At 52.5% G+C, this 26,804-nt stretch overlaps 2 protein-coding genes across 4 annotated transcripts in view; both read right to left on the reverse strand.

Annotated features, from left to right (window-relative positions):
* The window catches only part of CAMK2A (calcium/calmodulin dependent protein kinase II alpha), a 70,533-nt gene extending 64,651 nt beyond the window's left edge, over positions 1-5,882 (reverse strand). For 2 of the 3 annotated variants that reach the window (XR_004248852.2, XM_032158348.2), the window contains exon 1: positions 5,636-5,882. Coding sequence is in view for 2 of the 3 variants with exons in the window: in XM_032158348.2 (XP_032014239.1) it covers positions 5,636-5,697 (62 nt within the window). In the remaining variant the exon portion in view is untranslated. The remainder of the gene's footprint in view (positions 1-5,635) is intronic. The other variant, XM_032158349.2, reaches the window with a different exon arrangement.
* A 6,517-nt stretch (positions 5,883-12,399) lies between these two features.
* Positions 12,400-18,954, reverse strand: ARSI (arylsulfatase family member I). Its single transcript, XM_032158347.2, has 2 exons — positions 18,110-18,954; positions 12,400-14,668 (listed from the first exon to the last, which is right to left on the reverse strand). Exons 1-2 carry the CDS (start codon positions 18,421-18,423, stop codon positions 13,270-13,272), a joined length of 1,713 nt encoding a protein of 570 aa, XP_032014238.1. The 5' UTR covers positions 18,424-18,954; the 3' UTR covers positions 12,400-13,269.
* Between the last annotated feature and the right edge of the window lie 7,850 nt (positions 18,955-26,804).

The raw sequence follows: 26,804 nt of genomic DNA on the forward strand, positions 1-26,804 counted from the left end.
TGGTAGACAGCCATGCCACACGAGGACCTAGAGGACCTGGGCTGGGTCTCAGCAGGTTGGGCTGCACCTGCACTCAGCAGGTTGCCTGGGGTAGGAGGCTTCCTACAGTGCCACAGAGAAGCTCCAAGAGAATGCCACAGGTGGTTCACATACAGAAGGGGACTGCAGCAAAGAGGGACAGAGACAGAGGCAGAGTGAGACCAGAGAGATGGAGAGAAGAGCACAGAGAAAGACAAGCCCTGCTAGCACCATCTTGCTATCCCTGCACTGGGAGATGGACTCGTGCTCTATGCCCTGTCACAGCCAGTGTGTGTGTGTGTGTGTGTGTGTGTGTGTGTCCATGTACATGTGTATGCTCCCATGAGCTGTGTGAAGACGCATGTGTGTGTGTGAGCACACATGCGTCAGCAACAGGATGCGTGTTGCACTCCGAGGCTCTGCCCTCACCCCACAGAGAGGCCATGGCCCAGACTGCAGGGCATGCTGGCAGCAGTGTCACTGTGTGCTTGTGGAGGGAGGTGGGGAGGAAGGGAGGGAGGGAGGGAGGGAGGCTCAGCAGAGTGTCACTGTGTCTCAGCCTGTGTGGGGGCGGCTGCGCGGGGGCGGAGGGCTGCAGCGTGCACCAGAACATGTGCGTGCCTGCCGCTCTGATGGCTTGGGGGAGGGGGAGGAAAGCTCGTCCCTTCCCTGTTCCTGCCACCCTTTCCTTGAGGTCTTGCCCCTCGATTTCCCATCCTTTGGCCTCTGGTCCCTGCACATCATCTAGTCCCCTAGCCTGGGCCCTGTCTCTCCTGTGGCCTTGGACAAACAACTTCTGAGTGTTGGCTCCCAGAGACCAAGGCAAGGACCATCTATGCAATGAGCAGAGCATCTCCATGGTCCTTACAATTCTGATGTTCTGGAGGTCTGCAATTTCCCATGTGTGCCCTCCACAGAGGGAGGCCCCAGAGGGTGGCATCTCTAATGGGGCATTGCAGGCATCTCCAGACGTATTATGATCCCCATTTTACAGATGGTAAAGCCGAGGCACATAAAAGGCAAGTGATTCACCCAGGATGGCTCAGTAAATTAGAGGCAGAATCATGATTGGAAAATCAGCAACATCAGAGTTCCCCTGCCCACATGGCCACTGCTCCTCTTCCCTTGTTAGTGGGCAAGAGGGAGGATGTTCCCCAGATACGGCACTAGTCATGATCCCTCTAGCAGTCTTCCCCCCATATGCTGGGTGCTGGAGACCTGGACATAATCCCCTGAGCCAGTCTCTCCACCTCCTCAAGCTGCGGTCTCCTCATCTGTAAGATGGATGAGTAAGCCCTGCCCACCTCCTTCAGAGATGAGCTCATGGATGAAAAGCCTCGCCGGCCCCAAAGTGCTGTGGATAGGAGAGGGTATAAGAGGTGGAAGAAAAGCACGGCCCCCAGTCTTTGGGTAGATGGATGCCCAGTGTCCTGTCTCCAACGTGACATTGTCCACCCAACAGCTCTGCCTGGGAAAGGCAGGATTGCTAAGCACATTCTACAGATGTTAGAGCTTGGGTCCCATGAGAGGACTTGAGCACCCAGGCCCCAGGACCTCAGTACAGGGAGTTGCCTCTGGGCCACACTGCCACCCGTGGATCAACCCAGGTGAGAAGGAGCTTAGGTCAAGGAAGCTGCCCTCTCCTCCCCGTCAACCATGCTGGCCAACTGCAGCCTTGGCAACCCCTTCTCCAACCCCAACTCTGCCTTGAGTCAATTTCAGATCTGTTTCTAGAGAGAAAAGAGTGGGCTGAGCTCTCTCTCTAGTCTCTCTTCCTCCCTCTCTCTCCCTCTCTCAAGTAAAATCTCCTTCGGAGACTCTTCCTGTACAGCCCAGTGATGACACAGGCTGCAGGGCAACTTTTTGCCTTTCTAACCTCTCCTGGGGGTAGGATCAGAAGCTGGGAGAATGCCAATGGCTGAAAAAGGGCTTGTTTTCCACTTCCTTGAACGTGACCCCTTCCCTGGGCCCTCTGGTGCATCCGTGGCAATCCCTTTGCCCAATAACCAGCATTCTTCCCTTTCTCAGAGAGGTCTTTGGAGAAGGCTGAGTATGCTGGGAGCTCTGGCCTGGCCACTTCAGTCCACACTGAACCCTGGAGCTGGTGCAGCATGCCTCCTGCAAGCTTTGGTGCCACTAGGGTCTGGGCTTTTATTTCTCTCATCCTCAGGAGAGAATAGGATTGGGTCAAAGGAAGAGGGATGAGCTCATCTCTGTATCCCAAGAGACAGCCCCACCCCAACCTTCTAGGAGACCGGAATCAAGTTCTTGACTCATCTGAATTCATATGCTTCAGCGGAACCTGCAGTCGAGTGGCATCAACAGGCTCCAGTAGCCCTGCCTGGGGCCCTGGCCCCAGTCACAGGTTCCCAGAGGGCTGCCCACCAGGGCTGGAGAAGAGCAGCTACTCTCACATCCATAGCCAGCCCTACCCGGGGCTCCTCAAAGGCCTGCAGTCCTGAGCCAGACCTCACTGGGCAGGATGCCAGAAGCCCTCCAGAGGGATTTGCCCTCCTCTCCTGCTGGGCAGCCCAACGCCTTGAAGGAGACCCAAAGGCTCCCATGTGCCCTTTTAGGGCCAACCTGGCTGCCTTTTCCAGTCACCCTGCTAGTGATCTGAAGTGGGTTCTGGAACGGGGGCTCAGCTTTTGGGTGGTGACTGCAGTGTCCCAGCTGGCAGGGACAGTGGATCATCAATTGAAGGATGGGCCCTGCAGGTACCCTCATAGCTTCCTCCCACAGAAGAGGCCAGCCAGGGGGGAAGCACGGTTTGGTCAACCTCCTCCCAGCCCCGGATGGGCCGACTCCAGACAAAAGGTACAAGCCGATCCCATTCCTCACTTTCAGCCTTGCCCAGCCTTTGAGAACAACAACAGTCACCCCGGTAGCAATCAGCACTGGGGGCCTGTCGTGTGCCAGGCTCGAGGCTGCATCCCTACATGCACCATCTCACTGAATGCTCACAGCCCTTTTTATCTCCAGACTACAGGTGGGGGTAAAGAGGTAGCATAGCCTGCCTGGTGTCACAGAGCTATGGGTGGTGAGGGACAGAGCCTGTGTCCCTAATGGCCATGCAGGGCACTGCCCCTCCCTGCACCACTGGATGTTCAGACTGAAGCTGCTGTGCAGAGCAGGAGCCCCAGGCTCCTCAGTGATGTGGTCTGGCCTTTTTAACACAGATATCAGGGGTACGGAATCAGTCCACTTTATCCTCTTGTCTCCAACACAAGCTTCTGCAAACTTAGGCTCATACACAGTCTTCCCGATGTCCTGCAAGCTCCTGACATTGCATGCAACATTTCGTAGGTTTGCGCGTTTTTCTGGGGAATGTAGATTTAGACTTTCATCAGATTCCTGAAGGAATATGTGACCTAAAAAAGGTTAAGAGCAGTCTGATGGTTCTGGAAGGAAGAAGTCTGAAATTGATTAAACAAGGCCTAGCTATGCCTGCTACCCTCAGTTTTCCTGCCATGGCCACACCAGGGCTCCCTTGCCCCTGAAATTCTCTGTGAAGGCTCACGAAGGGTCTCTCTGCCAAGTCGCCCCCATAAAACCCAGTCTTAATGATATCCATCTCCTCTTGGGGCAAAACATCACTTTTATTTTCACTTTGAACACTTGAGTCACATATCAACTCCATCTCACTGTACTCATGACGCAGTCCTGCCAGAACCCAGTCTTGGTCACTCCCTGAAAGGCAGCCCAGCAATGCTGGGGTTCTAGGTGAGCACTGGAAAACACCTGGAGAGGGGTCCCTGCACAAGTTTGCAGACAGCCTCAGTCCTCCAGAGCAGCCCCAAACATTTTGTCCCTGCCCCTACCCGCAAAAAAAGCACATTCAGAAAAGCTGAAAGTCTGCACATAAGAGTGAACACACATACACATGGGGGTATATGTGCTCAAGGGAGGTGGTGCGTGCCTGTAGGATACCGTGTGTGTGTGTGTGTGTGTGTGTGTGTGTGTGTGTGTGTGTGTGTGGTGTGTGTGTGTGTGTGTGTGTGTGTGTGTGTGTGTGTGTGTGTGTGCGCAAGCAGCCTTCCTGTATACAGTCACAGGGCCACCTCCCACACATATGCAGACACCAGCATGATCTCACACATGCCTATAACACCCATACTCCCACATAAGCCTGTGAGCCCAGGCCTCACACATGCACACACATGCATGTGCACACACACGTACATCATCCTGTGTGCATGACCCCAGTCTTCACGTAGATGTGCATATCAAGACCTCACAGGAACACCATTGTGTCCGCATCTCACATGAGCATCCTCACACACCCCTAGACCTCACACACATGTGCCTTCCTATGTGCACACAGCTCTAACCTGCCATACATGTGCACATTTAATGAGTCATGTTTACACCCTTGTTCTCATTCAACCCAGCCAATAGCACTCTTGTGATACTCACACACATGCACCCTTGCCAGGCACACTTGCATTTTCAGGCCTTACACACGAAGCACCTCTTCCTGGTGCACATGCATGAATGCTTGCACACCCTTGCAGGGCACAGCAGCATACCCCAGTGTCACAAGCAATTTCCCTCAAAAGCCCTTTTACAGCCACACACATCACTCCTCCTCAAAATGCACACTAGTACACACACATTCAGAATTCACACCAGTACACACCTGCCTCCAGGGCCCCTCCCCACATGCTCCTGCTGCCACAGCAGAAACCAACCAGGGCATCGGTGCTCCTTTGCCCACAAGGCAAACTCTGCCTCCAAAATGCACCCAACCCTTGACCCATCCCAGGATCCTCCAGAAACCCAGCTGGGGACATCCAGGAATCCCTCCCTGACACTCCACACCCTACTGGGCCACCCACAAGGGCCTCCCCTCTTTCCTCATCCTCCCATCCTTCTCTACACAACAGTCATCAGGGCAGAAAATGAGCTCTGGGCTGGGCAACTTTGCTTGGCCAGAGCTGCTGCACCCTTCATGCCCTAGCCCCTGAAACAGCAGTGTTCCCCGCTACAGCTTGCCTGATTGCCCCTCCCCACCTCCCAACACCCGGGAAGCCTGTCATGCTTAGATATTAACCCCTACTGTACTGATGCCCTCACTCCTGGCAGGAGCTGAGAAGGGGGAAGTGGGGAGGGAGAAGTTGGCCACTCTGTACAGTTGCTGTAGGTGTCTAAAGTCAGGAAGAACTACCAGGAGCTGGTGAATTCTCTGTCACTGGAGGTATCTAAGTGGAGGGCAGATGGCCACCTCAAGCAAAACTAGAGAAGGAATTCCAGCTTTGGACCCAGCTGACTAGGAAAATCCCTTTTTAACCCTAAGTCTCTAAGAATATGTGTGTATCCAGGTTGTGTGTACTTGTGTGCACTGTGTGTGTATGTGTGTGCACTGGCATACACTGTCAACCCTTCATCCCTACATACACACTCGCCTGGCTAGCTTGGCACATCTGTGCACCCACAAACATGCCCATGCCCGATTCTGGATGCTCTGTACACAGGCAGGTGCCCCCAAACCCATGCAGCCTGCCTTCATCTGTGTACACAGGAATGCTCCCCAAGCACTACAGGCACACACACCCCGCTAGAGACCCTGACCTCCCCGCCCCCCATGCCCTCCAGGACTCCCTGAGTCACAACTCACTTGCCCAATTCCTCGAAGAGCTGGTACTCTTCTGTGAAGCGGGTGCAGGTGATGGTGGCCATCCTGGCGCTGGGCAGGCAGGTGAGGCTTGGGACTGGGGGACCAGGACTGAGGCGCTGCTGCTCTGCTCCCAAACCTAGGAACCACTTGCCTGCCCGTGCTGCCGAGTGCAAACAGAGAACCGGTTTGACTGACGAGCCCGGGGCTTCTGAGCAGGGCACTGTGGCTGCTCACAGCCTCGCGAGCCTTCGTCAGCATCCAGGTCCCCATGGCAACCACCTCCGAAACGCCCTGTTCCCGTTGCCCCGGTAACTGCCTCCCCAACACCTGCCTGCCTTCCACTGCGAAACCTGCTCTCGGACGCCCTGACCATACCACACACAATACTGCAAGCTTGTGTGGGCCTGGGGGTGGGATGGACCCAGCACCCCTGGGGTGATGGACCCAAAGAGGGGCTGGAGGAGGTGGAATAGAACAAACTTTGTCCACAAGTGATCTTTTCTCTTCCCACCTCCCCCACCTCCAACTGTGGGGCCCTTGTAGCAGACGGGATGGGATTAAGTGGGGCAAAAAGGCAGTTGCCATGGTAACAGCCAGTGGGTGCCGCATTCCGGATGGTCCCCAGGAAAGAATGACAGGATGCAGTTACCCTGGCAACTTCATCTCTAGAGAGACAGGTATTGCCCCGTTGCCCTGGCAACAGCTGGGTTCTAAGGTTTACAGGGAAATGATGGCTAATTCACAGGGATGCCTCTCCCTCTGTGGATCACTGTAGTCTCTGTAACTGTCTCTCTGTTGCCCTCTGTATTTTTTTTTTTTTTTCGCTTCTGCCTCTGTCTTTCTTGTTACGCTCGTGCTCTTTCAGCTCTCTTACCACCTTGTCCATCACACTAGCACTCTAGCTTGGCGCAGAAGTGCAGAGCACACCCCAGGATTCTGGAGGGAACAGCCCTGACTGCCTGCTCACCCCCACCTCTCACAGCTGTGACAGTTGCTCCCCTCAAGAGCCCTCCTCTGCAACCTCTCCCCAACCCCATGCCCCCAAGGGGACCACGGAAATCTGGTCTCCTGGTGCTCATGTCCCAGTTTCTGCTTGTGCTTCCAGTCAAGGTGAAAAAAAAAAAAAAAAAAAAAGGCGAGAGGGGGCTGTGGGGAGGTGATCATGGCATGGCTTACCAGGGCTAGGCCACTGGCCAGAGACCTGCCGTGAAATCTTCAATCCACAATTTTGTGGGCACCTTCCCTGCCAACTTCAACTCTTCAGGGCATCAGCCATACCTACAGCCACAAGATCTTACTCAAGGTCTTGGAGTTAAGAAGAAAAGGGACTGGAGTTTTAAGACTAAGGATCTGAGTTTGAGCTCTGATTCTTGGACATTTCTTATTTATTTATTTATTTATTTATTTTGGAGACAAAGTCTTGCTCTATCACCCAGGCTGGAGTGCAGTGGTGCAATCTCAGCTCACTGAAACCTCCGTCTCCTGGGTTCAAGTGATTCTCCTGCCTCAGCCTCTCGAGTAGCTAGGACTACAGGCGCACACCATCACGCCTGGCTAATTTTTTGTGTTTTAGTACAGACGAGGTTTCACCATGTTTCCCAGGCTGGTCTCAAACTCCTGAGCTCAGGCAATCCACCCGCCTCAGCCTCCCAAAGTGCTAGGATTACAGGTGTGAGGCACCGTGCCCGGGCTTTGGATATGTACTAGCTAAGTGATCATGGGCAAGTCACTCACCCTCTCTGAGCCTGCAGCTCCTTTTCTACGCAACAGGGGAATGAAGATGCCCTGCAGGGGAAGGCTGTGGAGATGGAGTGGGCTAAGGGCTGTGAAGGCCTTTGGGAACTATGTAAACAGAAGGCCTCTTTCTAGGCTCTAGAGGAGGAAAATGAAGGTTTAAAGCGGGCCCATGACCACCCCATCACTCTAGCTTGAACTTGGCATCTCAGACCCTGCATACCCCTTCCCCTCTCCACTGAGGAAAAAGGGTGCCTTGGCCCATTTCGCAGCTTGATGGGCAGAGGCTTCATGCCAGCACCTGCCCCCAGTGAGCATGGGTTGGATAAAAGGATCCAGGCATCCAGACCCTCAGGGATTCTAGCCCACCCCCTCTGAACCTCCACATTGCCTTGCTAGTCCTCTCACTTGCAGGACATGTTATCTGCTTGTTGGTATTCTCCAACCCCACGAAGTCCCTGACTCACTACCCTACTTGCAGGGGCCCCCTGGAGACATCCAGATAACCCTCCCATTCGGCCCTTCTTCCTGGGAGTGGGGTGTAGGGGAGAATAAAGGGTGATCTCTCCCATTCAGCCACTGTTCCCAGGAGAAGAAAGGGAGGGCGGCAGAGGGGAAGAGGGGAAGCGAGCAAGGGAGGAGGGGGGTAATGGCTTAGCCACTAATTGCACCATTACCACCTTCGGAAAAAGGGAAAACCACTCAGTTTTGTTTCTGCGCACAATATGCTTCCCGCTTCTGCCGCCAACGTTGCAATTCAGAGGCAGAGAGGAGAGGCCTATGCCTGGGGGCCGCACAGCTGGTGGGCAGCAGACAGGGCACAGAACACGGTGGCCAAGCTACAGGCCTATGTGGGGAGGTGGGGGAGGGCTGCACTGCCACCCTCCTGCCTCAGACCCTCTAGCCTGTCCCCCAGGAGGGGATGGCTTCCACACAAGAAAGTGCTGGAAGAGCCCTTAGTGACCACTAAGGCCACCTGTCATTGCACAGGGACAGGAGAGGCAGTGTCGCTTAGTAGTTACGGTGACTCCACGACTTACAGGCTATGTGATTTTGGATGAATATCCTAACTTCTCTGTGCCTCTGTGTCTTCATCTGCATAATTGGGTCAATAATATTCCCTACCTCCAGGCTGTTCTGTAGATTAAATGAGACAAGCACAGTGGCTGACACTATAAATGCTCAATAAATGGGAAATTATAATTGAGAAACTCAAAAGTCCTCTCCCTTCACACACATCTCCCTGAATCACAGAAGCACACACCATCATCTTGAGTCCCGGCACTTCAGGGCACTGTTCCCTTAGTCTGCACTGGAGTTTAGCTCATGGTTTGGAAATCACCTTGTCTAAGCCTAGTTTGCAGCAATTTCTGTAGAACAAAGAACTAGAGCTAGAAGGAGAGGAACCACAAGGCTCTCCAGCTCATCAGGTGCCAAAGGAATGATGATGCTGTTTTAAAAATTCACAGTAAAACAAAAAAGCAACTATGCTGTGAGATTATGAGGCTGTTATTAATGGAATTCTAATGTTCTGAACTGGGACAGTCCTGAGTGGCTGGGTGCTGGCCTGACCCTTGTTTCCCCTCCCCGTTCCCACTGATGAAATGGAGCATGCTCAGAAGTGAGCAGAGCATGTGGGGAAGGCCCTGGCATCAGGTCCCTCAGAGGAAGGTGTGAAGGAATGGAGGCAGGAAGATGGCCACCTCTCTCCCTGTATGTGATGTGGACCACGGGGGCAGCCTCTGTGGCTGCTGGGAGCAGGGCCAGCACAGCCCCGCTCCTGTCACCTCTTTCTTCCCTACTTCCATCTCTCCTCTCAACTCTCCTTTCTTCTCTCCTCTTGCCTTCCCCTCTCCCTTATTTTTCCTCTTGCCTCCTTTGCATCCTTCCTTCTCGGTTCTCCATCTTTCTCATCCTTTTTACTTCCTTTCTGGTTTCCAGCTCCCTCTCTTTCTGTCACCCTTCTCTCCCTCCCCTGCTGGCCTGCACTGTGCATGCGGTCCTGGGGGATGGGCAAGTTGAGGGCTGCAGGATCCAGATAGCACAGAGATGGCTGGAGAGGCGGAAGAGAGAGAAAGAGGAGGGAGAAGAGGAAGAAGTCCCCTCTGAAAGTCTTACACACGAGCACACACACACACTCCTCTGAGCCTTCCAGAGCCTTGCTCAGCAGTGTGGCCACTGCCTCAGACAGGCACCCCCCGCCTTCCTAAGGGTAATAGCCACTCTACTGAGAAGGCATGACTGCTAATTCACCACCTCCCCTGAGCCCGCGAGGCTAGCAGCTGTGCCTGGTGGTGGCGGGCACTGAGGAGCCAGCCGTGCCTCTGTGGCGCTGAGAGAATGAGCCGATGATTGCAGGAGGGGGACTGTTCCTGCCAAACTCCCCACTCCCCAGGGCCAAAGCAGACACGAGAGGCAGCACGTGTGCCCCCATCTGCAACACGCGTGTGGCATTCGAGAGCAGGCAGGCCTGCATGCTATGGGCTGGTTGCCAGGGGTGGGAGCCCTGGAGGTTGCTGAACACAGCCCTGACACGCCAGAATAGGGATTGGCACGTGAACACAGGCAGTGCCCCACAGAGACAGCAGGGATGAAAAGCGACCAGGGCTGGGTTCCTGCATGGGTGATTGTAGCCCCAGTGATAATTGTGACAGCTGACTCAAATCCCACCTTCCACAGCCCACACACGTGCTCACACACATATGCCCAAGTGCCTCAAGGTCCTGCAGGGCCTGGGCAGGCACCACAGAAAGCGTGCCATCCAAAGGGTCCCCACAGGGCCTGTCCCACTAAGGGCAGTGAGCGTAGGGGGCAGAATTGGTGGAAAGTGGGCCAAGAGAGAAATGGTCCTGCTGAGGGTCTGGGTGGAGGGAGACTGGGTTCATTCATTGCAGTAAGGCTAGGCCTACATGAAGTGGGGGAAGTCAGGGATCAGGGAGCAGCACTGTCCCTGAGGTCTCCCCCACAGGAGGCACTCTTGCAGGGGAGAGTGAAGCAGAGAGCCATGGGACAGAGGACAATGGCTACTGGGCCAAGGGCTGCATAGCACTCCCTGCAGTTAGAGGACCTGAGTTCGAGTCCTGGAAGAGCTTGCAGGAGGTCTCCCCAGTGGAACCTCCACTTCTTCCTGAGAAAGATGGAGCCCAGAGCACTGGCCCTCCATCCAGGTGTGGGGCTATCACTTGGCCCTTGGGGAATGGGTTACCAGAGCCCAGGACTCCACTGGCAGGGCCCAGCTTGGACAGGCTGCCCCCTGGCTCTGGCCCCTACAGCTGGCAGATCAGCTGCCACCTGGTGCAGCCAAGGAAGAAACAGGGGGTCTCACCAGGCATCTCTGGGCTCCACTTCCCCAGATCTGTGGCCCGAGGGACTGGAGCTGCCTCTGATCTGCCCTCCATTCCCTCCCCACCAGCACAGGTGCTCAAATGGTACGAGCACCTGCCTGGCAGTGCCAGTTGGCAGCCTGGCACAGAGTCCAGACCCAGGTGCCCCGGCTGGAGGAAACTTGGGCCACAAGAGATGGGAGGGGGCTGGCAGGAACCATGCTGATTGCTGGGAAGAGCAGAAGTCACCACAGGCTGAGCCTGCTATCGTAGTGCTTGAGTGCTCTGGGGCACCCAAGACCCTCCAGCAATCTCAGGCCTAGGCCAGCCGCCAGCTCCTCTAGACCAGGTTGCAGGCTCAAGCTTGCGTGGGGCCACTGGGCTGTTTGCTGGGCGCTGGGTTGGGTAGGACTCAGCTAGGCAAGCTCTGGGCTGGATTTGAGACTGGACCAAGATCTGGGGTCAAGTCTTCTTCTCAGGGCACCAGGAACAGGTGCCAGCCCCCTCCCCAGCAGGTCTTTCTTGGTTTAGGTTGGTCACAGGCAGTAAGCCTCAGTGATTAGGGGACAGCAGAAAGGGCCATTCATGGTTCTGCACTTGTGGTGCCAAAGGGCATGGGCGCCGGGAGAGAAGTGGCGGCTGGAGCTGGAGGGTAGGCCTCGGGCAGGGCTGACTCAGCAGGCACGGGAGAGGCCTCCATACAACTCGTGCAAGCCTGGAGTGGCAGGGAAGCCTTGGCTCCATGCCACCCTGGAAAGGCCCTGCCCACACAGCTGGGACAAGCACCCAGCAGAGCTAGAGTACCCTGAGGAGTGGGCGAACTATGGACAGCTCATCTCCCAGGGTGTGTCAGGCCTGGGCCACCGCCCTAACAGGTGACTTACTTCTTCAGAGCCTCCCTCCTGAGCAGACTGAAATGCTGGAGGTCACTGGAATCCAGAGGCCTCTGCCTGTCCTGGCTCCCGCCCCACCACACAGCTGGGCATCAACATCATAGAGGCAGGGAAAGATGCTAGTTGGGGGAGGTGATAAGTGGTAAAAAGAATAAGGCCAGAAGGAAGGGGTCTAGAGCATGAATGGTCACCTCCACCCAGCAGCCTCAGGCCAGACCCTCACTCCTGGACTCAGCCACATCTGCAGTGGGGATGGAGCTCTGTAACCAATACCTGAACCCCCACACACACCGCACCCACCCCACCCCACCCATCCTGCTCATCCACAAGCTGATGAGTCCTAACAGGCCTCCTTTGCCAGTGACAAAAATAACTATTTTCAAAATTCACAGCAGGGCTTTCGCCTACACACACTGCGCCGACTGGAACCTGAAGGGAGATATGCAGAACGCAGTGTGCGGATGGAGGCGCGCTAGGCGGCAGGCAGGCTCTGCAACACCCGTGGCCTCCTCGCTACCACTCAGCCTGCCCCCCACCCCAACACACATACATGCACACTAGCCCAGGATGGCCAAATGGGAAGTGTTCTTAGATCATCACTGAACATAGTGGGATGTTGAGGCCCAGAGAGGGTCAGGGATGTGCCTGAGGTCACATAGTGGGTCGGTGGCAGGACTCCCATTCCCCCACCTCCTAGCCAGGCTGCCCACCTCCTCTCCTGTTCACTCAGCCGACCGTGAGCTCATACCTGCCCCCAGGACACACATGCACACACCCACACATGCTCATAGTCAGACAGCACTGCATCCCTCACTTCCATGTTATGACACTTTAATCAAGTTCACAAGCTCCTCCACAACCTTGGCCAGTCTTCCAGAGCCTCATGAAGGAGGCAGAGCCAGGGCTTGCATCCCCACTTGCAGGTGGGGAAATCAGGGCCTAGAGGGGAAGAACAGTGCCCCAGGTCACAGGAGAACCCAGGTGTCTTGGTACTGGTTTGGGGCTCTTCACAGCTCTTTCTACCACCCTTGGTGCTGCAGCAGTTAATGGCCCAGCCAGTTTCTCTGGGTACTGGAGGGGCCAGAAGAGGAACTTTGCACCACAGTGCCTGACACCAGTCTGACCCGAGGACTGGCCTAGGCCATGTGAAGACCCAGGAAGGTCAAACCCCCGACCCCTGTGCCTCCACCCACAGCGCTCGGGGGTCCCGGTAGAGAGCAGCCAGACTGCCATGCTTCAGCTGGGGGCCAGGCTTGGAGTTGCCTCCAGGCAACTCCCAAACACCACCATAGGGATCCCGTGTCAAGGGGGAAGCTTTAAAGGAGTTGTCAAGTGGCAAGCCCAGCCAGGAACTCCACCATGGCCCCAGGCTCCAGGGCCACACCAAAGAGTCACAAAGTCATTACAGCTCATTTTACAGATGAGGAAACTGAGGCCAAAAGCTCGCGTGGGTCACCTGAGGTCACAGAGCAAGTCAGTGAGGAGTCAGGACTGAGACACAGGCATCCCCGTCTGGTTTATTCCCACCCACTCCTAACCAGGTTCCTCACCCTGTTCAACCAAGGGACTCTACACCCTCCAACTCCCTGTAGATGGAGACGTGACAGGCTTCTCCCTGAGAAAGAGCAGGGCCAAGCCGGAGTGGGGAAGAACCTCTAAAGGACAGTTTTCTCCCTCCCCACCATCAGATCCGTTGGGACATCAGCCTGGTGTTGAGTTTACGGAAAAAGGATCGAAGCTTGCAAATCTTGCATTTTTTCTTGCGACGACCCCGGGAGAAGCTTCGAGCCCTCCCTTCCTCTTCCTCCTCTTCCTCATCACTGGCCCAGGGCCCCCAAGCACCCCCATTAAAATCAGGATGAGCCCGGGGGTTCTCAGCTGGGTAGCGTACCGGGATGGCTGTGCGGTTATATTCGGCCAGGCGAGCCAGCAGGGTGCGGACCACATCAGGCCGCTGGCCAGCCAGGTCCTCCCGTTCATAAGGGTCAGCACTGATGTTGAAGAGCCACACAGCCTGGCGGACACTGGCCATTCGTTCCAGGTTCCACCAGCTACCCGGGAAGGTGGCCAGTGTCTGCGGTGGGATCCAATCGCCATAGCCGGGGTCTCCTGTCAGCAGCTTCCACTCACCCACGCGGATGGCAGCCTGCACCGCGGTGTTCCAGATGCCAAAGCCGCCCTCCAGGGAGCCATGCTGGGCATGGTTGTAGAGTGGGTCAATGTTGTGCAGGATCTCCGTGCGTGGTGAGGCCCGGCCCTCGCTGATGGCCGGCCACACATCGTAGCCATCTAGCCCATCGGCTGCTGAGGTGGTACCACCTGCCAGACCCACCAGGGTCGGGTACCAGTCAGTGATGTGCATCAGTGCCCGGCTTGTCCGTTGCTTTCGCTTGAGCAGGGGACTATGGACAAAGCCTAGGCCCCGCACGCCACCTTCCCAATAAGTGCCCTTGCGTCCTCGGAGCGGCCAGTTGCTGCCCCCCGAGAAAGTCTGGCCACCATTGTCACTGGAGAAGATGATGACACTGTTGTTGTAGAAACCATAGCGCTTGAGGGCCCAGGTGATGTTGCGCACAGCCTCATCCATGCAGGTCACCATGGCCGCGTACTTCCGCCGGGCCACATTGCCCATGGTGCGGTAGCGGTACAGGTACTCACGAGGGGACTGCAGGGGTGTGTGTACTGCCTGGAAGGCCACATATAGGAAGAGGGGCCGCTGAGGGCTGTGGCTGGCCAGGATATGGCTGGCGCGCTGGGCATAAAGCATAGTGGAGTACTGGCCGCTGAGCCCCCAGGCCACATTCTCACCCTCGTGCAGGTCGAAGCCGCACACGCCTGGGCCATCACAATTGTCATAGGTGTAATAGTCCACATTGCCCGTGAGCGAGCCCAGGAAGGTGTCGAAGCCCCGACGGGTGGGCAGACACTCCTTCCGGTAGAAGCCCAGGTGCCACTTGCCCACCATATGGGTGGAATAACCTGCCTCCTGCAGCTTCTGGGGCAGTGTCACCTGGTCCAGGGGCAGGCAGTTGGGCTGCTGTGGGCGGATGATGGAATGCTGGAGTCCTGTGTGGATCTGGTACCTGGTGGGGAGGAGGGGAAGGCACAGAAGGCACAGGTAAGCTACAGACCATTGCTCTGGCCATCCAGTCTCCAGTACCACTGTGAGGTGGGCTGTGGTCCCAGCACTACCAGCAAAAATAATAACAGTAACCACCAGGTATTATCTAATGTGCTAAGCACCTCAAACGCATTATCTCATCGAATCTTCAAAATCACTGGAAGTAGATCATATTGTCATTTTACAGATGAGGAGATTGCAGCTCAGAATGGCTAAGCCACTCACCCAAGATCACACAGCTAGGAAGTTGGAGAATTAAAAGTTGAACCCAGGGTAATAACGACAATAATAATAGCTAATACCGAGCACTCACTGTGAGCTTGGCATTACACTAAGTCTCTTATGTGACTTATCTTACTAAATCCTCACCACAAATTCAGAGGTACATATTATTGTTCCCATTTTCCAAATAAGGGAACTGAGGCTTGGCAAATTAAATTAGTTGCCCAGGGACTCACACGGCTGGTAGTTGGAGTGGGATTTATAACCCAAGCAGTCTGGCTCCAGACTTCAGAGTCCCTAAGCTCTAAGCTATTAACTTGCACTGGGGCCTAGAGCAAGCCCTGTTCTCCCAGGCAAACTCTTACTCACTCTTCAAAGCTCAGTCCAAATGTTATCCATGCTATAAAGTCTTTCATAACTCTCCCAAAGAATTAGTCACTTTTCCTTCTGGGTTCCGCTAGCATTTAGTACACACCATCGTTTTCTTACTTGGCCGTGGGATTATATTCGTTTGCACATGCTCTTGCGCCCAGTGACATGTGATGGGACTGTCCTTTATTCAACCTTCTATTCCTAGCACCCACGTGATGTTCAAAGAGCACTCAATTATTTATGAAATGAATGAATGAATGACACTCAAGAGGGTTTTAGAGCCAGAAGGGACCCAATTCATTCTCTAGTTTACTCACCTCATCTTAAAAAGGACCTAAGGTCTTTTTAAGGGAAGGGGAAGGGCCTTGCCCAAGGTCACTCAGTGGTCAGGAACAGAGCCAGGACTTGAACATAAATCCAAGCAGCGTCTAAGCAGGGACTCTTTTTCAGCAAACGGGGCTGCCGTATCTCTTCCCACATGGGGGCCTCAGTTTGCTCCTGCATAGGAGTTGGTTGAAATGGGAAATCTCTAAGACTCGTCTAGTTTCCCAGTTTTTTAAGACCAGCTCCCAAGTGCCTGCCTGTGAGCTCATATGACCCCTTGATCCAGGCTATCACCCTGAGGCAGGAGTAAATGGTTAGGCAAATCCTGAATTCCTCATTTATCCATTCAAATCCCATCTTCCCCCTTCTGTGGTCAAGGCTCCCATGTGATCTGCTTATGGTGTCTTACCTTTACTCAAGTCTTGAAAGTCCCAGAGTAAATAAGAAGCCTGGAACTTCACAAGTATGTTAAAATCCCACACCTTTTTCTCACCCCCAGGCATCCAAATTAAGCCAAGCCCTGAATACCTGACATCTCTAACCAGAGCACAGGAGTGAGTTTCTCTGTTTCGGTTTCCTTATCTTAAAGCTGTTATTATTGTTAGCTATAATTAGCTACTACTGCCATTTTTAACACTATGTTCCATACACATACATTATCTCATTTAAATCTCATTTTAAAAACCTACAGGGAAGTCTATTACCACCCCCATTCTACAGATGATAAAACCAAGGCCCCCAAAAGTGCAGCAATGACCCAAGTTCAGACAGCTGACAAGCAGTGGAGCTAAGCTTTGAACCCTGGTCTACTCAAGTCATGCTCAAAATCTTTTGGTGATAACGGCCTCTCCAGGCCTCAATCAAGCTAATAAATTATTGGACTTGATATGAGAAGCGTCCTAGGGCCCTGAGTCCCAACTGGGCCTGTCTTCATAGAGGTGGGGTGCTATGGAGCGATGGCTTATAAAGCGGATGGGCCAGCTAAGAGTCACCAAAGCCCACCTGCAAGTGAGTCACATAAGAAACTTTGCCTCTCTCCAGTGTCACAAAACACAACTGGATGTGTTAACAAACATTAACGAGGGCTGTAAGCATCGAGATGGAGCCAGCTGCAGGGGGTGGAGGGCAGGCACCAGCCAGCCACGTTCAGTTAGCTTCACAGATCAGGGGACAGGAGCACTGCCCTGCTGCTGTCTGCTCATTCCGCTACTTAAACCAAAAGTCACCTCTTAGGACAGAAATGCTAAGTTGTGTTTAACTCTTGGGAATGCAGAATCCTCCTCCCTCTTCTGCAGGTCAACATTGGTCTTCACCACCACACCACCATCCTGCACCACCACCCCAACCCATACACACCCCATGCCCCTCCTTCTTTCTTCTGTTCTCCTTCTGGTTCCTGGATCTAAACGCTGGGTGCCAGATCGAAGGAAGAAAGGACACCACTTGATGCCCAGCTCCAGGACCCCTGCCAAACACCTGGCCTCTCAATCCTATCTCCCACAGACCCTGAAGTTGGGCACGGGCACCAAACTAGGCCCTCCCTGAGTCCTTGCCCCAGTTTCTCCCATCCAAGAAATAGTGAGACTAAGAAACACGGAGACTAAGGCTTCTGGTTCCTGAGATCACACTAGTGGCTCTTGGGTGGAACTTGGGAGAAAGCATGCCTTGGACCCCATCCAAGGAGAATTAGCTTCAGCACTGCCAAAGGATTTTCTCCTAAGTGGACAGAGTTTGCCTTCCATACCCCCCCACCTCCTGTTTCCCTGCTCTTTTAATCCTGTAATCCTGCTGCCTTGCCTGTGGACACTTCCTTGTGGAGGAAGCAGCATGTCTACTTGGGGCTGCCAGCCAACTTGGGAGGATTTTGCAGATGAAAAAACAGGCTCAGAGAAATGAAGTAACCACCCTAAGGCTACACAGGTCATGGTATCCTATGTATCTTTCTCTTCCACCTATCAATGCCTTGGTCTTCTCCCAAAGTATTCATCAAGCAGTATGGGGACCTGAATACCTCAGGAGGCATAGAGGCTGCCATATATTGACAGCCAAGCAGGTTACACACAACTCATTCCAACTTTGCCACTCCTTTTCAGATGAAAACTGTTCTTTGCTCCATTTTATGGACAAGAAAACTGAGGCTTAGAGAAATTAAATGACTTGCTCAGGGTCTCAAGGTCCATAAATAGAAGCAGCAATAAAAGTCAGAGGCTGCCATCTAACAAAGGGATGACCAGATGTCTCCATGTTGTGTGGAATGTGAGTGTCCTGGAACATCAAAGCAAGGAGACCTCAAAGATGATGAAGCCCATTCAGTGTAAAGGAAGGGTAATTGAGGTCCAGAGAGAGCAAGGGACTTACTAATGATTACACAGCCAATAGGAGATTTCCCAGATCCCAGCATGGGGTGGTACTGGCAGGAGAAGTCTACAAACTGGGTTGATTTGGGGTTTAGATGCCCAGCCCCGGGGCCTTGAGCCATGCCTACCTGCCAGTGAGGAGCTGGCTCCGCGAAGGCGTGCAGATGGGCTGGATGTAATAATTCTCCAACTTGACCCCCTTGGCCGCCAGCCTGTCCAGCGTAGGGGTCTCGATATCTGAACCATGGTAGCCCACGTCGTGGTAGCCTTGGTCGTCCGTGAGGATGAAGATGATGTGGGGAGGCTGGGGCGGAGCGGCCGAGGGCTGCTCCGCGCCAGCCTCCCCGGGCCCGTCGGCCACGAGGCTCGGCTTGGCCCAGTCCCAGGAGAGGTAGCCGAAGCTGAGCAGGCTGACCAGGGAGAAGCCAGTGAGGGTGTGCATCGCCAAGCCGGCCCGCGCGTCACGGCGCGCCGGGCTCCTGGGGCCTCACCACCTCGCGCGCCCAGGGCGCACCACCGGCCCGCCGGCTCGGATGCTGCGAGGGAGTTCAGCGTCCCTGAGGACGGCCCAGTGTCTGGTCCGGGACTGGCTGCCGGACGGCTGGGCCGGATCTGCTCGGCCGCAGCGGGGCGCTCTGGGGAGGTCAGGCCGGCACCGAGCTGCCTCCCGCTGCCTAAGCGCCGGCCCTGCGCCGCCTTTGCTCCTTCTTCCCCAGCTCAGCCTGGCCAGCCTGAGACGCGGCGTGGCAGCTTCCAAAAAGTGCTCTCTACCATCCTCTGACTCCCCTCTTCCTTCTTGCCCTGGATTTCTCCCGCCTCCTAATTTCTCTCTCCTCTGCTTTCCCGGCCTCTCGCCCCACCCGGAGTCCTTAGAACAGCCCAGCTCCCTGCAGGGAGGTGGGCAGGACCCCAGAGGGGAAGGGGAGGGAGCCACGAGTTGGGCGGGTCAAGAGGACACGGCGGGAGAGAATTCGAAAAAGTTGTAACATCTGCCTGGCCAGGCCGAGCCCCAGGTGGAGGGGCGGGACGCCGAGCAGCGGCTCCACCTCCCGGGCGGGAAGCCCGGGCCCTCTCGGCCTGCTGGCTCCAGCGCCCGCCCCTGACGGGGATGGGGAAAGGAGGGAGTGGGGCTGCTTGGAATTCGATGGAACACTCCGGAATGGCCGGGTCAGACATTCCTCGATCATGGAGTCTTAGCCTCTCTGAGTGGCCCTGGAAGGAAAGCCCATCATTTCCTAGTCCAACCGGGTCATTCTACAGATGGAGAAACTGAGGCCCGGAAATGAGCCTCAACGCGTCTAAGTCACAGAGCAAGTCAGTGGCTATGTCTCTAAGGCTCACCGTGGCTGTTGGAGTGGCGGCTTCCTTCGGTGAGCCGGTAGAGAAAGCGATGGAGAATGGCAAGCACTTTGGCAAGCCCCCGCTTCTGGAAGTCAGGAAGCTTGGTCGTAGCCTTGCCAACTCCCCTCTCCTCAACCCCTCCCTCCTCCTTGTTCTGCAATTCCCAACTAGAATCTTAGAATGCCAGCGCTGGAATCCAGAGGGCAGGGGCTGTTTTATCCATCTTGTATCCACAGGGTGCAGCACACAGTATAAGCTCAATCAGTATATGTTGCATGAATGAACGGATGAATGGGCCCCAATGGTCACCTAGGCCAACAACGCCTACCCAAGGAAACCTCCACACCAGAGAAGGCAAGCTTGGGGGACCCTGGAACCCGGTGAGCATCATAAATGAGTAGAGCAGGAGATAGTTGTCTTGCCCTAAGGAGACACAGGGGCTGCAGCAAGTTAAAAACCACAGCCTGGCTTCCAGCTGACCACAGTCAGGCAAGAATATGGACCAGTGTTTCCAGATCTTCTGATTTTTCAAGAGGAATATCCTCTTTATCTATTAGGAGAACTATTCCAATTGTGAAATGTTAGTGACTAACTGAAAGCAAAATTGAAGCACTTTGTAGGCCAAATCAAACCTCTCGCAGGAATATATCAGACCATCGGTGTGGTTTGCAAGCTCTGCTCTGCATCATTGTTTTGCAAAATTTTACTAGGCTACATTTTTAAATGGAAAAACTGGGCTAAACAAAACCAGTTAGGCTTCTTTACTGCTAGGACTTCAAACGTTTAACATGCACACTGCTGCTCTGCAGGAGGGGCTGGTTAAGCTGTATTTCCCACTGTTGTGTTACCATGGACCCTCTTTCCCGCTCCCCCCACCCCTCAACCAGCTTCTTGAAGGGCCAGTGTTTGGGGACTTTGGGAAGCAAAGACTGCCCAGGTGCATCTTCTCTCCCAGCATCTTTCCCCTGCCAAGATTCTGTCATGATCCCTTCCCTGTTACTTAAAACCACTGCGTGTGGGGAAAGAAACCAGACCTCCAAAATAGCAGCCCGTGTGAATCTGCATTTTGAAATGAGGGCTGCGTGGGGCCAGCCGCTCCCATTTGCTCAAAGCCCCATATTTAGGGTGACCAGATTTATCAGAAGGGAAAACTGAGCTTGTTGTTCTGGCAGAAGACATGTTGAGGACAGACAGGAAAAATACAGCCTCCTGAGGGGAAGGCTGCTAAAACGGTGCTGCCAGAGGCTTCCACAAGGCTGTCTGTCCTGGGGGGTCGAAGTGGGACAAGTCACCAGAGGTCAGGTGGACTAGGGTTTTGCATTCTTTCTATTGCCCCAGGGCAAATGGTACTGGGCAGGGCTGCCTCCCTTCTACTCCAAGCACAAAGAGAAGCAGCAAGGGGATGGGGTGGGGATTCCACCTGGATCAAAAAAGGCCCAGGGAGGCGAGATCACAGGTGGCAGACCTCTGCGGGGCTGTCACTGAGACAAGTAGTATTTCAGAATTCAAGACAGTGGGCTCTGCTATCAGACTATTTGAGTTCAAATCCTGCCACTCATTTGGGGTCTGGCCTTGCACAAGTTATTTGACCTCCCTTAGCCTCAATTTCTTCATCTGTAAAATGGGATAATAGTATATATAAGATCTAGTACAATGCTCAGTAAAGCGCCCAGCACACAGTAAGCACTTGGTGAATGTGAATGGTTATGATTGTTCTCTGTGCTTTTGAGAGGAAGGACTAAGTCCTGTGGGTGAAAGTTACAGGAAGACAGATTTCAGACCAATTTAAGGGATTGCTTTTGTAGGAAATCTGGCCACCTGCTTAATAAAAGGATGGCAATGACTGGTGAATCACCATGTGGAGGGGAGTGGGTGGACCTCGGGCCCAACTCTTGTTCCCCAATACTCACTTTTTTCTTAAGAGTCTCCATAATCACCAAAACCCACAGAGGCCTCAGAGAGCACTATCCTTCCTCTAACATTCTAGGGAAATAAATACTGACCCTCAGCAATTCCAATGATGCCATTACACAGCTAGGCCAGGCTGGAACATTTAAACCAGGCATTTCCAAAGGCTCAAGGATGACAAAGAGGGAGTAAACATAAAGTATAATGTGAATCGTGGTCATATAGCTTTCAAGATTGGCTCACTTATCTTCCCTTTGTGTTCTCTACAAGACAAGGTGCTTACCTGCCTTCTTCCCTGGGACAATGTCCATCAGCCCTACCCCAACCCACACAGACTCTCAAAACTCCAACATGTCTCAAGTTCAGGCCCAAGAATTAAGGCTTAGAGACACAGACGTTCCCTCTCCAGCAAGCTAAACTAGCCTTTTCAGTTTCTGTCTCAGAACACAGCTGTTTCCAAGACAATTGACAAGAGGAATGTCACACACAGGAAAGATCTGTCCCCCCATTCTCACAGATGTGTTCTCGTCCCTTAACCCCCAAACGACATCCACATTAAAACACTACAGAAAGCCTAATATCTGCATACAAAATGCATTTCAGATGTGGCAGGGTGTAGTTTTGTTACTTCCTGTCACAGATTTCCATTGATGAAATCAGACTTTAGAAAGTACTGAGCTTCCCATTACTGGATCCATGCAAGAAGGGGGTTAAAGTGCCTGTCTATCCAGGAGATAATAGAAGAGATTCCTGAACTAAAAAGAGGGGAGCAAAATGAAAGGACTTTGAAAGCTCTTTCCCGTTTGAAAATGTTACAATTTTAAATTATTTGTTCCCAGACAACTTTTTAGGGAGCGGAGATATAAAAGTGAAAAACTGGGTTAGTTGGTTTTGTGGCTTTGTCTCTCATTGCTATTCGTGTGTATGTGTGTGTGCGTGTGCGTGTGTGTGTGTGTGCATGTTAGTGGGTAGGTATATGTGTATGTTTGGCCATCTTTGAACTAAAATTATCTAAGTACCAATATTATTTCCTTCTGATTTATTGCCCTTGGCAAAGACGTTATGCATAAATTATGCATGCTGTCGTCCTCTCTCTAGGGGTCAATTTGTCTAGGCTGGACCAAATCAAAGACCAAAAGAAAACATAGAAGGCCTCTGAACACTCAAAATATCACAGAGTTCAATCACTTAACTCAGAGGAGAGCTCCTCAGGCCTTCCTCGCTCTTAAGTCTACTGACTCTTACTTCATTCACAATTCTTATAAGGCCAATCATTTCCTTTCCCAGTCCGAGAATATTAGAAGCATCTCAGATGGAATACATAAGAAAGTGAGACACTTGCCTATTTTATAGCAAAATATGCTTATATGTTTCACAGTGAAAAATTAAGGAGAAACGAAAGAATAAACAAAAATGTCAAACTGATGAATTCCAAAAGCCTGGGAGTTTGGGGTTTATCAGTGCAGGAGCCAAGACCTATATTCACCTGAACAGACCCAGAAACATTGCCAAATCACCGTCCAGCACAGAAGTGAGAGTTTAGATCTCTTTTTAAGAAAGCCAGAAAGGCATCATCTGTTTTTTAAGGTTTCCATCCAAAATGGTTAATATGAATGGTTCATAGTGCAAGGTCAGCTTCAGTTGCAGAACGTCCTCTCTGCAGACACAGGCTCAGTGAGGCAGCAACATCTTCAGCAGGTTCCATGGTGATGCTGGAGGTCATTCTCAGCTGCCCAACAAGAGTGCTCTCCCTCCCCAATGGCAGGCCCCTCTCATCCACCTTCTGCCTCCTCTGTGCAGCCCACTGAGGCCAGCATGGTGTTACCTGCACTTCAAGCCCCACAAGCTTCAGTAGCTGGCAAAGACGTGTGGCACTCAGTGTGGAAGCAGAGAATCCCGCTCTGGTGCCCTCTCTGACAGCCAGGCCACATCCCCCTAATGAGCAGGTCTTTCTATTTGAAAGAGAAAACTCTACATGTTCCCTTGGTCACCTAGTTTAGTGACCACTGGCTCTTACCGTAACTCCCACACTCTCTGCTACAGCATCATTCATTATAATTAATTACGGATTAATGGAAAGGCCAGAGGTGTTTAAGGAAGCCATGCTGGCTGCATTGTGGAGAATGGATTGCAGGACCTGTGGTATGGGTCCACACAGAGACACGTCTGCCCGATGGGTCGCTCTCCACAGAAGGCAGGCTGAGGGGGTATCTGAGGAGGTATCTAACATCTTCTTGGATATTACTTGGGCAAAATGGTGCTGGGAAGAAAGGGGTTTTCCTCCTTGATACTGGGGCACCTACTTTAGCCTTTCTGGGGCAGACATACATCCCCCCTCTGACCCTCGTTTCCAGACCTCTGGGTGGTCTCACTGAGTGCCCTTGTCTTAGTGATCAGGATCCCTATATCAGGTCTTTGAACCTGATGTACCCATGGCCTCCTTGTCTTTAACCCTTCATAGGGCCCAGCCCTGGCATTTCAATGGCTCCTTTCTCTGGCGCTCAATGGAACATTCTTCAGAGAAGATTATTGAAAGCAGAGCTCTGGGTACACAATGGGCGCTCTGTGCTCACAGCCACTGCCCAATCTGTTTGCCCAGCCTGACTGCGGCCTCACCTCTCCACACACTCCCCACCCTCCACCCACCCGACCCCGGTCCCACCCTAAGGTCTGCTCAAAGGGAGGTCATATGAAAGGACTTGTTCTCCATGTTCTCAGAAGTTCCCGCCCTGGCATCTTCCAACCTTGAGAGGAATTAGCCTAATGGGACCCAGGCCTGCCTCCAGCCCATCCATCCAGGGCTCTGCCCACTTTGATGTCCAGAGGCTTCTGTCATCACTGGTCAGCTGCAGTTTCTCTCTTACACAAGCACCCCCCCACACACACATACACACAAACGCACACATACTTTCAAAGAAAGAGGTGAAGTCCCAGAGAATCAAATAGAGAGTAGCAGTGCTCAGATGCAGACAAACAGAGGGGATCCCAAAAGTGAGGGTGGCAGGCTGCCCCCCAACCCCACCACGAGGGCCTTCCAAGGTTCAGGGAAGGAAAAAGCATGTTCTGGTTAAATGTGAGACCCCTAGAACTAGATTGCCTGTGTTCTAGCCCAGCTCTGCCATTTGCTAGCTGCGTGACTTAACCTCTCTGTGCCCAGTTTTCTTATTTGTAAAATGAGGGGGAGAGGAAGAAGAAGAAGAAGAGGAGGAGGAGGAGGAGGAGGAGGAGGAGGAGGAGGAGGAGAAGGAGGAGAAGGAGAAGGAGAAATATATAACCTCACAAGATTGTTGTGAGGATTACAACAGGCAAGGCTTCTGAAGCTCTTAGCACAGTGCCTGGTATACAATTAGCTCTCTGAAAATGGTAGCTATTGTTGTTTTTGTTACTAAGCTTTGTTGTTGTTATACTTAGATTCTATTTCTACAAGTATATAGCCCCAGAGCAAAAATCTACATTCCCCTGATCAAGTTATCCTCCTCCAAAATTTCAATAGCCACTAGCTGCCTGAAATAAAAAGCTCAAGCGTTTAGCCTGGCATTTGGCACTAGAACTTTGCCTTCCTTCTTCATGATAATGTCACTGGATATATGGAAGGTAAATGGGTCCCGTCACTACTATTACTGTTGTCATTGTCATCATCTACTATACTTGGAGAAACTGGCTTTTAGCGCAAATGATAAGAGACTCTGCCTGAAATTAAAAAAAAAAAAAAAAAAACCTGACTCAGTACCAAACTGAAATAGGGAAGTGATAATAATAATATAATAGCTTACATTTATTGAAGATCTGCTGTGCCAGGTACCTTGCATAACTCTTTTTATCCATTATCTCACTAAATTCTTACCTACCTATAAGGAAGGTAAAATTATTATCATTATCTGCATCTTGCCCATGGAGAAACCGAGAAACACAGAAAGGGTAAGTAACTTGCCCAAAGTCACACAGCTAGAAAGGGTCAATGCCATGATTTGAATATAGGTGTCAAACCTATTGCCTGCTGCATTAAAGTCCCCACCATATGCTCTCCTGTCACCAAGCCTGTGAATGGGGTCTCCTCTGCACTTGAGTGGTTAGATGCCAACACTCCCAATGCACTGGAATGCCCTAGCAGCCCCCAGAGGCCTGAGAGGTCCGAGTGGGCCTAGGAGTGACATGAATGCATGCTCTGGGAGACGCCCTCCACCCCCTGCCACGCTGGGATCCTGGGTGGAGCTGCCTCCAGCACTGCTTCACTCCTCCCAGACTGAGTGGAAATTGATCCATCTTGGAAGCCACTGTCAGGCTTGTCCCCTGCCCTTCCCATTCCCTCCTTGAGGCTCCCTTGCCTGCTCCAATAGCTTCAGGATGTCCCAAAGCCCCTCAAGGCAGAGGCTTCCTCTGGCTTTCTATGTTCTCAGACCCAGGTGTCACCTGTCAGCTCTGCCTCCCTGTGAAATGAGAGTCAGTCTCTCAGGCAGCAGTCTTGCTGGGTTTTTCTTCTAAGGGATAGCGCAACACAGCCCCCGCTGCCTCCTGGCCTTGGCTAGACTGCTCAAAGCCAGAGATGCTCACTAATGACAGATATGAGGCTTGCCTCTGTTCCCATGGCAACTACTGTGCTCTGCTAAGTCAATCACTTTTGAAGTTCCTGCTGGTGCGAAAATTATTTTGCATAGAAGTGCTGAACCCTTATCCAAGAACTCTGCTCTGAGTCTTTAGATCCTTCCAGGTCTCTTAAAAGTTGATTTTCCCTTTCCCTTCCTTTGTTGAAGTCCTTTAATCTTTAAAGCCCAGCTCAAATCCCATCGCTTCCAAGAGACTTTTCCAGACCTCCTCCTCCCTTCCTTCCCTATTCAGAGTCAATCTCTTGCTCTCCACAGTCCCCTGGGGCATGTTTATGGTTCTATTAGATCACAGTCTGCCTGTTTCACACGTTATTTATGTGTCTCTTTCTGAGCCCCTGGTGAGTGATCAGCCCATAGTAGGTGCTAAACAAACATTTGTTTGAATTTATTTGAATTTCCTTTCAGGGTTTTAAATATTTTCTATTATTAATAGTACAGGCCGTTACTAATAATCCCTTACACTTGTAAAATTATTTACAGTTTATATATAGCTTCATGCTTGAGGGTACTGCTTTAAACCCCAGCTCCACCCTTCCTAGCTGTGTGACCAGTATACAAGCCTTATAGCCTCTCTCAACCTGCTTCTCATCAGTAACGTGGATTGTGGTAAAGGTAAAACTAAATGTGTAAAGGGTTTACTTAGCACAGGGCCAGACGTCCAGTGATCCCTCGATAAATGTTAATTATTATCATAACTCATGATCTTGTTTGGACCTCACGAAAGCTCTAGGATGTAAAAGGGCCAGGAATTTTGTTAGTGTTGTCATTGTTATCAATGACATATGAAGAGACTGAGGCTTAGAGAAGGTAAGAGTTGCCTAAATGTTCAGACTTCAGTCAAATACTGTGATGGGCACCTATTGTCTGCCTTGCAGCTGCTCGCCTTTCTTGGAAACAGAACCTAGATTTTCTTTGATGGGTTTCCACTGACGGGTTGACTCCAGGAGCAGGCTTGGACAATTAGAGCATC

This window comes from Hylobates moloch, unplaced genomic scaffold, assembly GCF_009828535.3.
Source record: "Hylobates moloch isolate HMO894 unplaced genomic scaffold, HMol_V3 SCAFFOLD_6, whole genome shotgun sequence".
NCBI lineage: Eukaryota > Metazoa > Chordata > Mammalia > Primates > Hylobatidae > Hylobates > Hylobates moloch.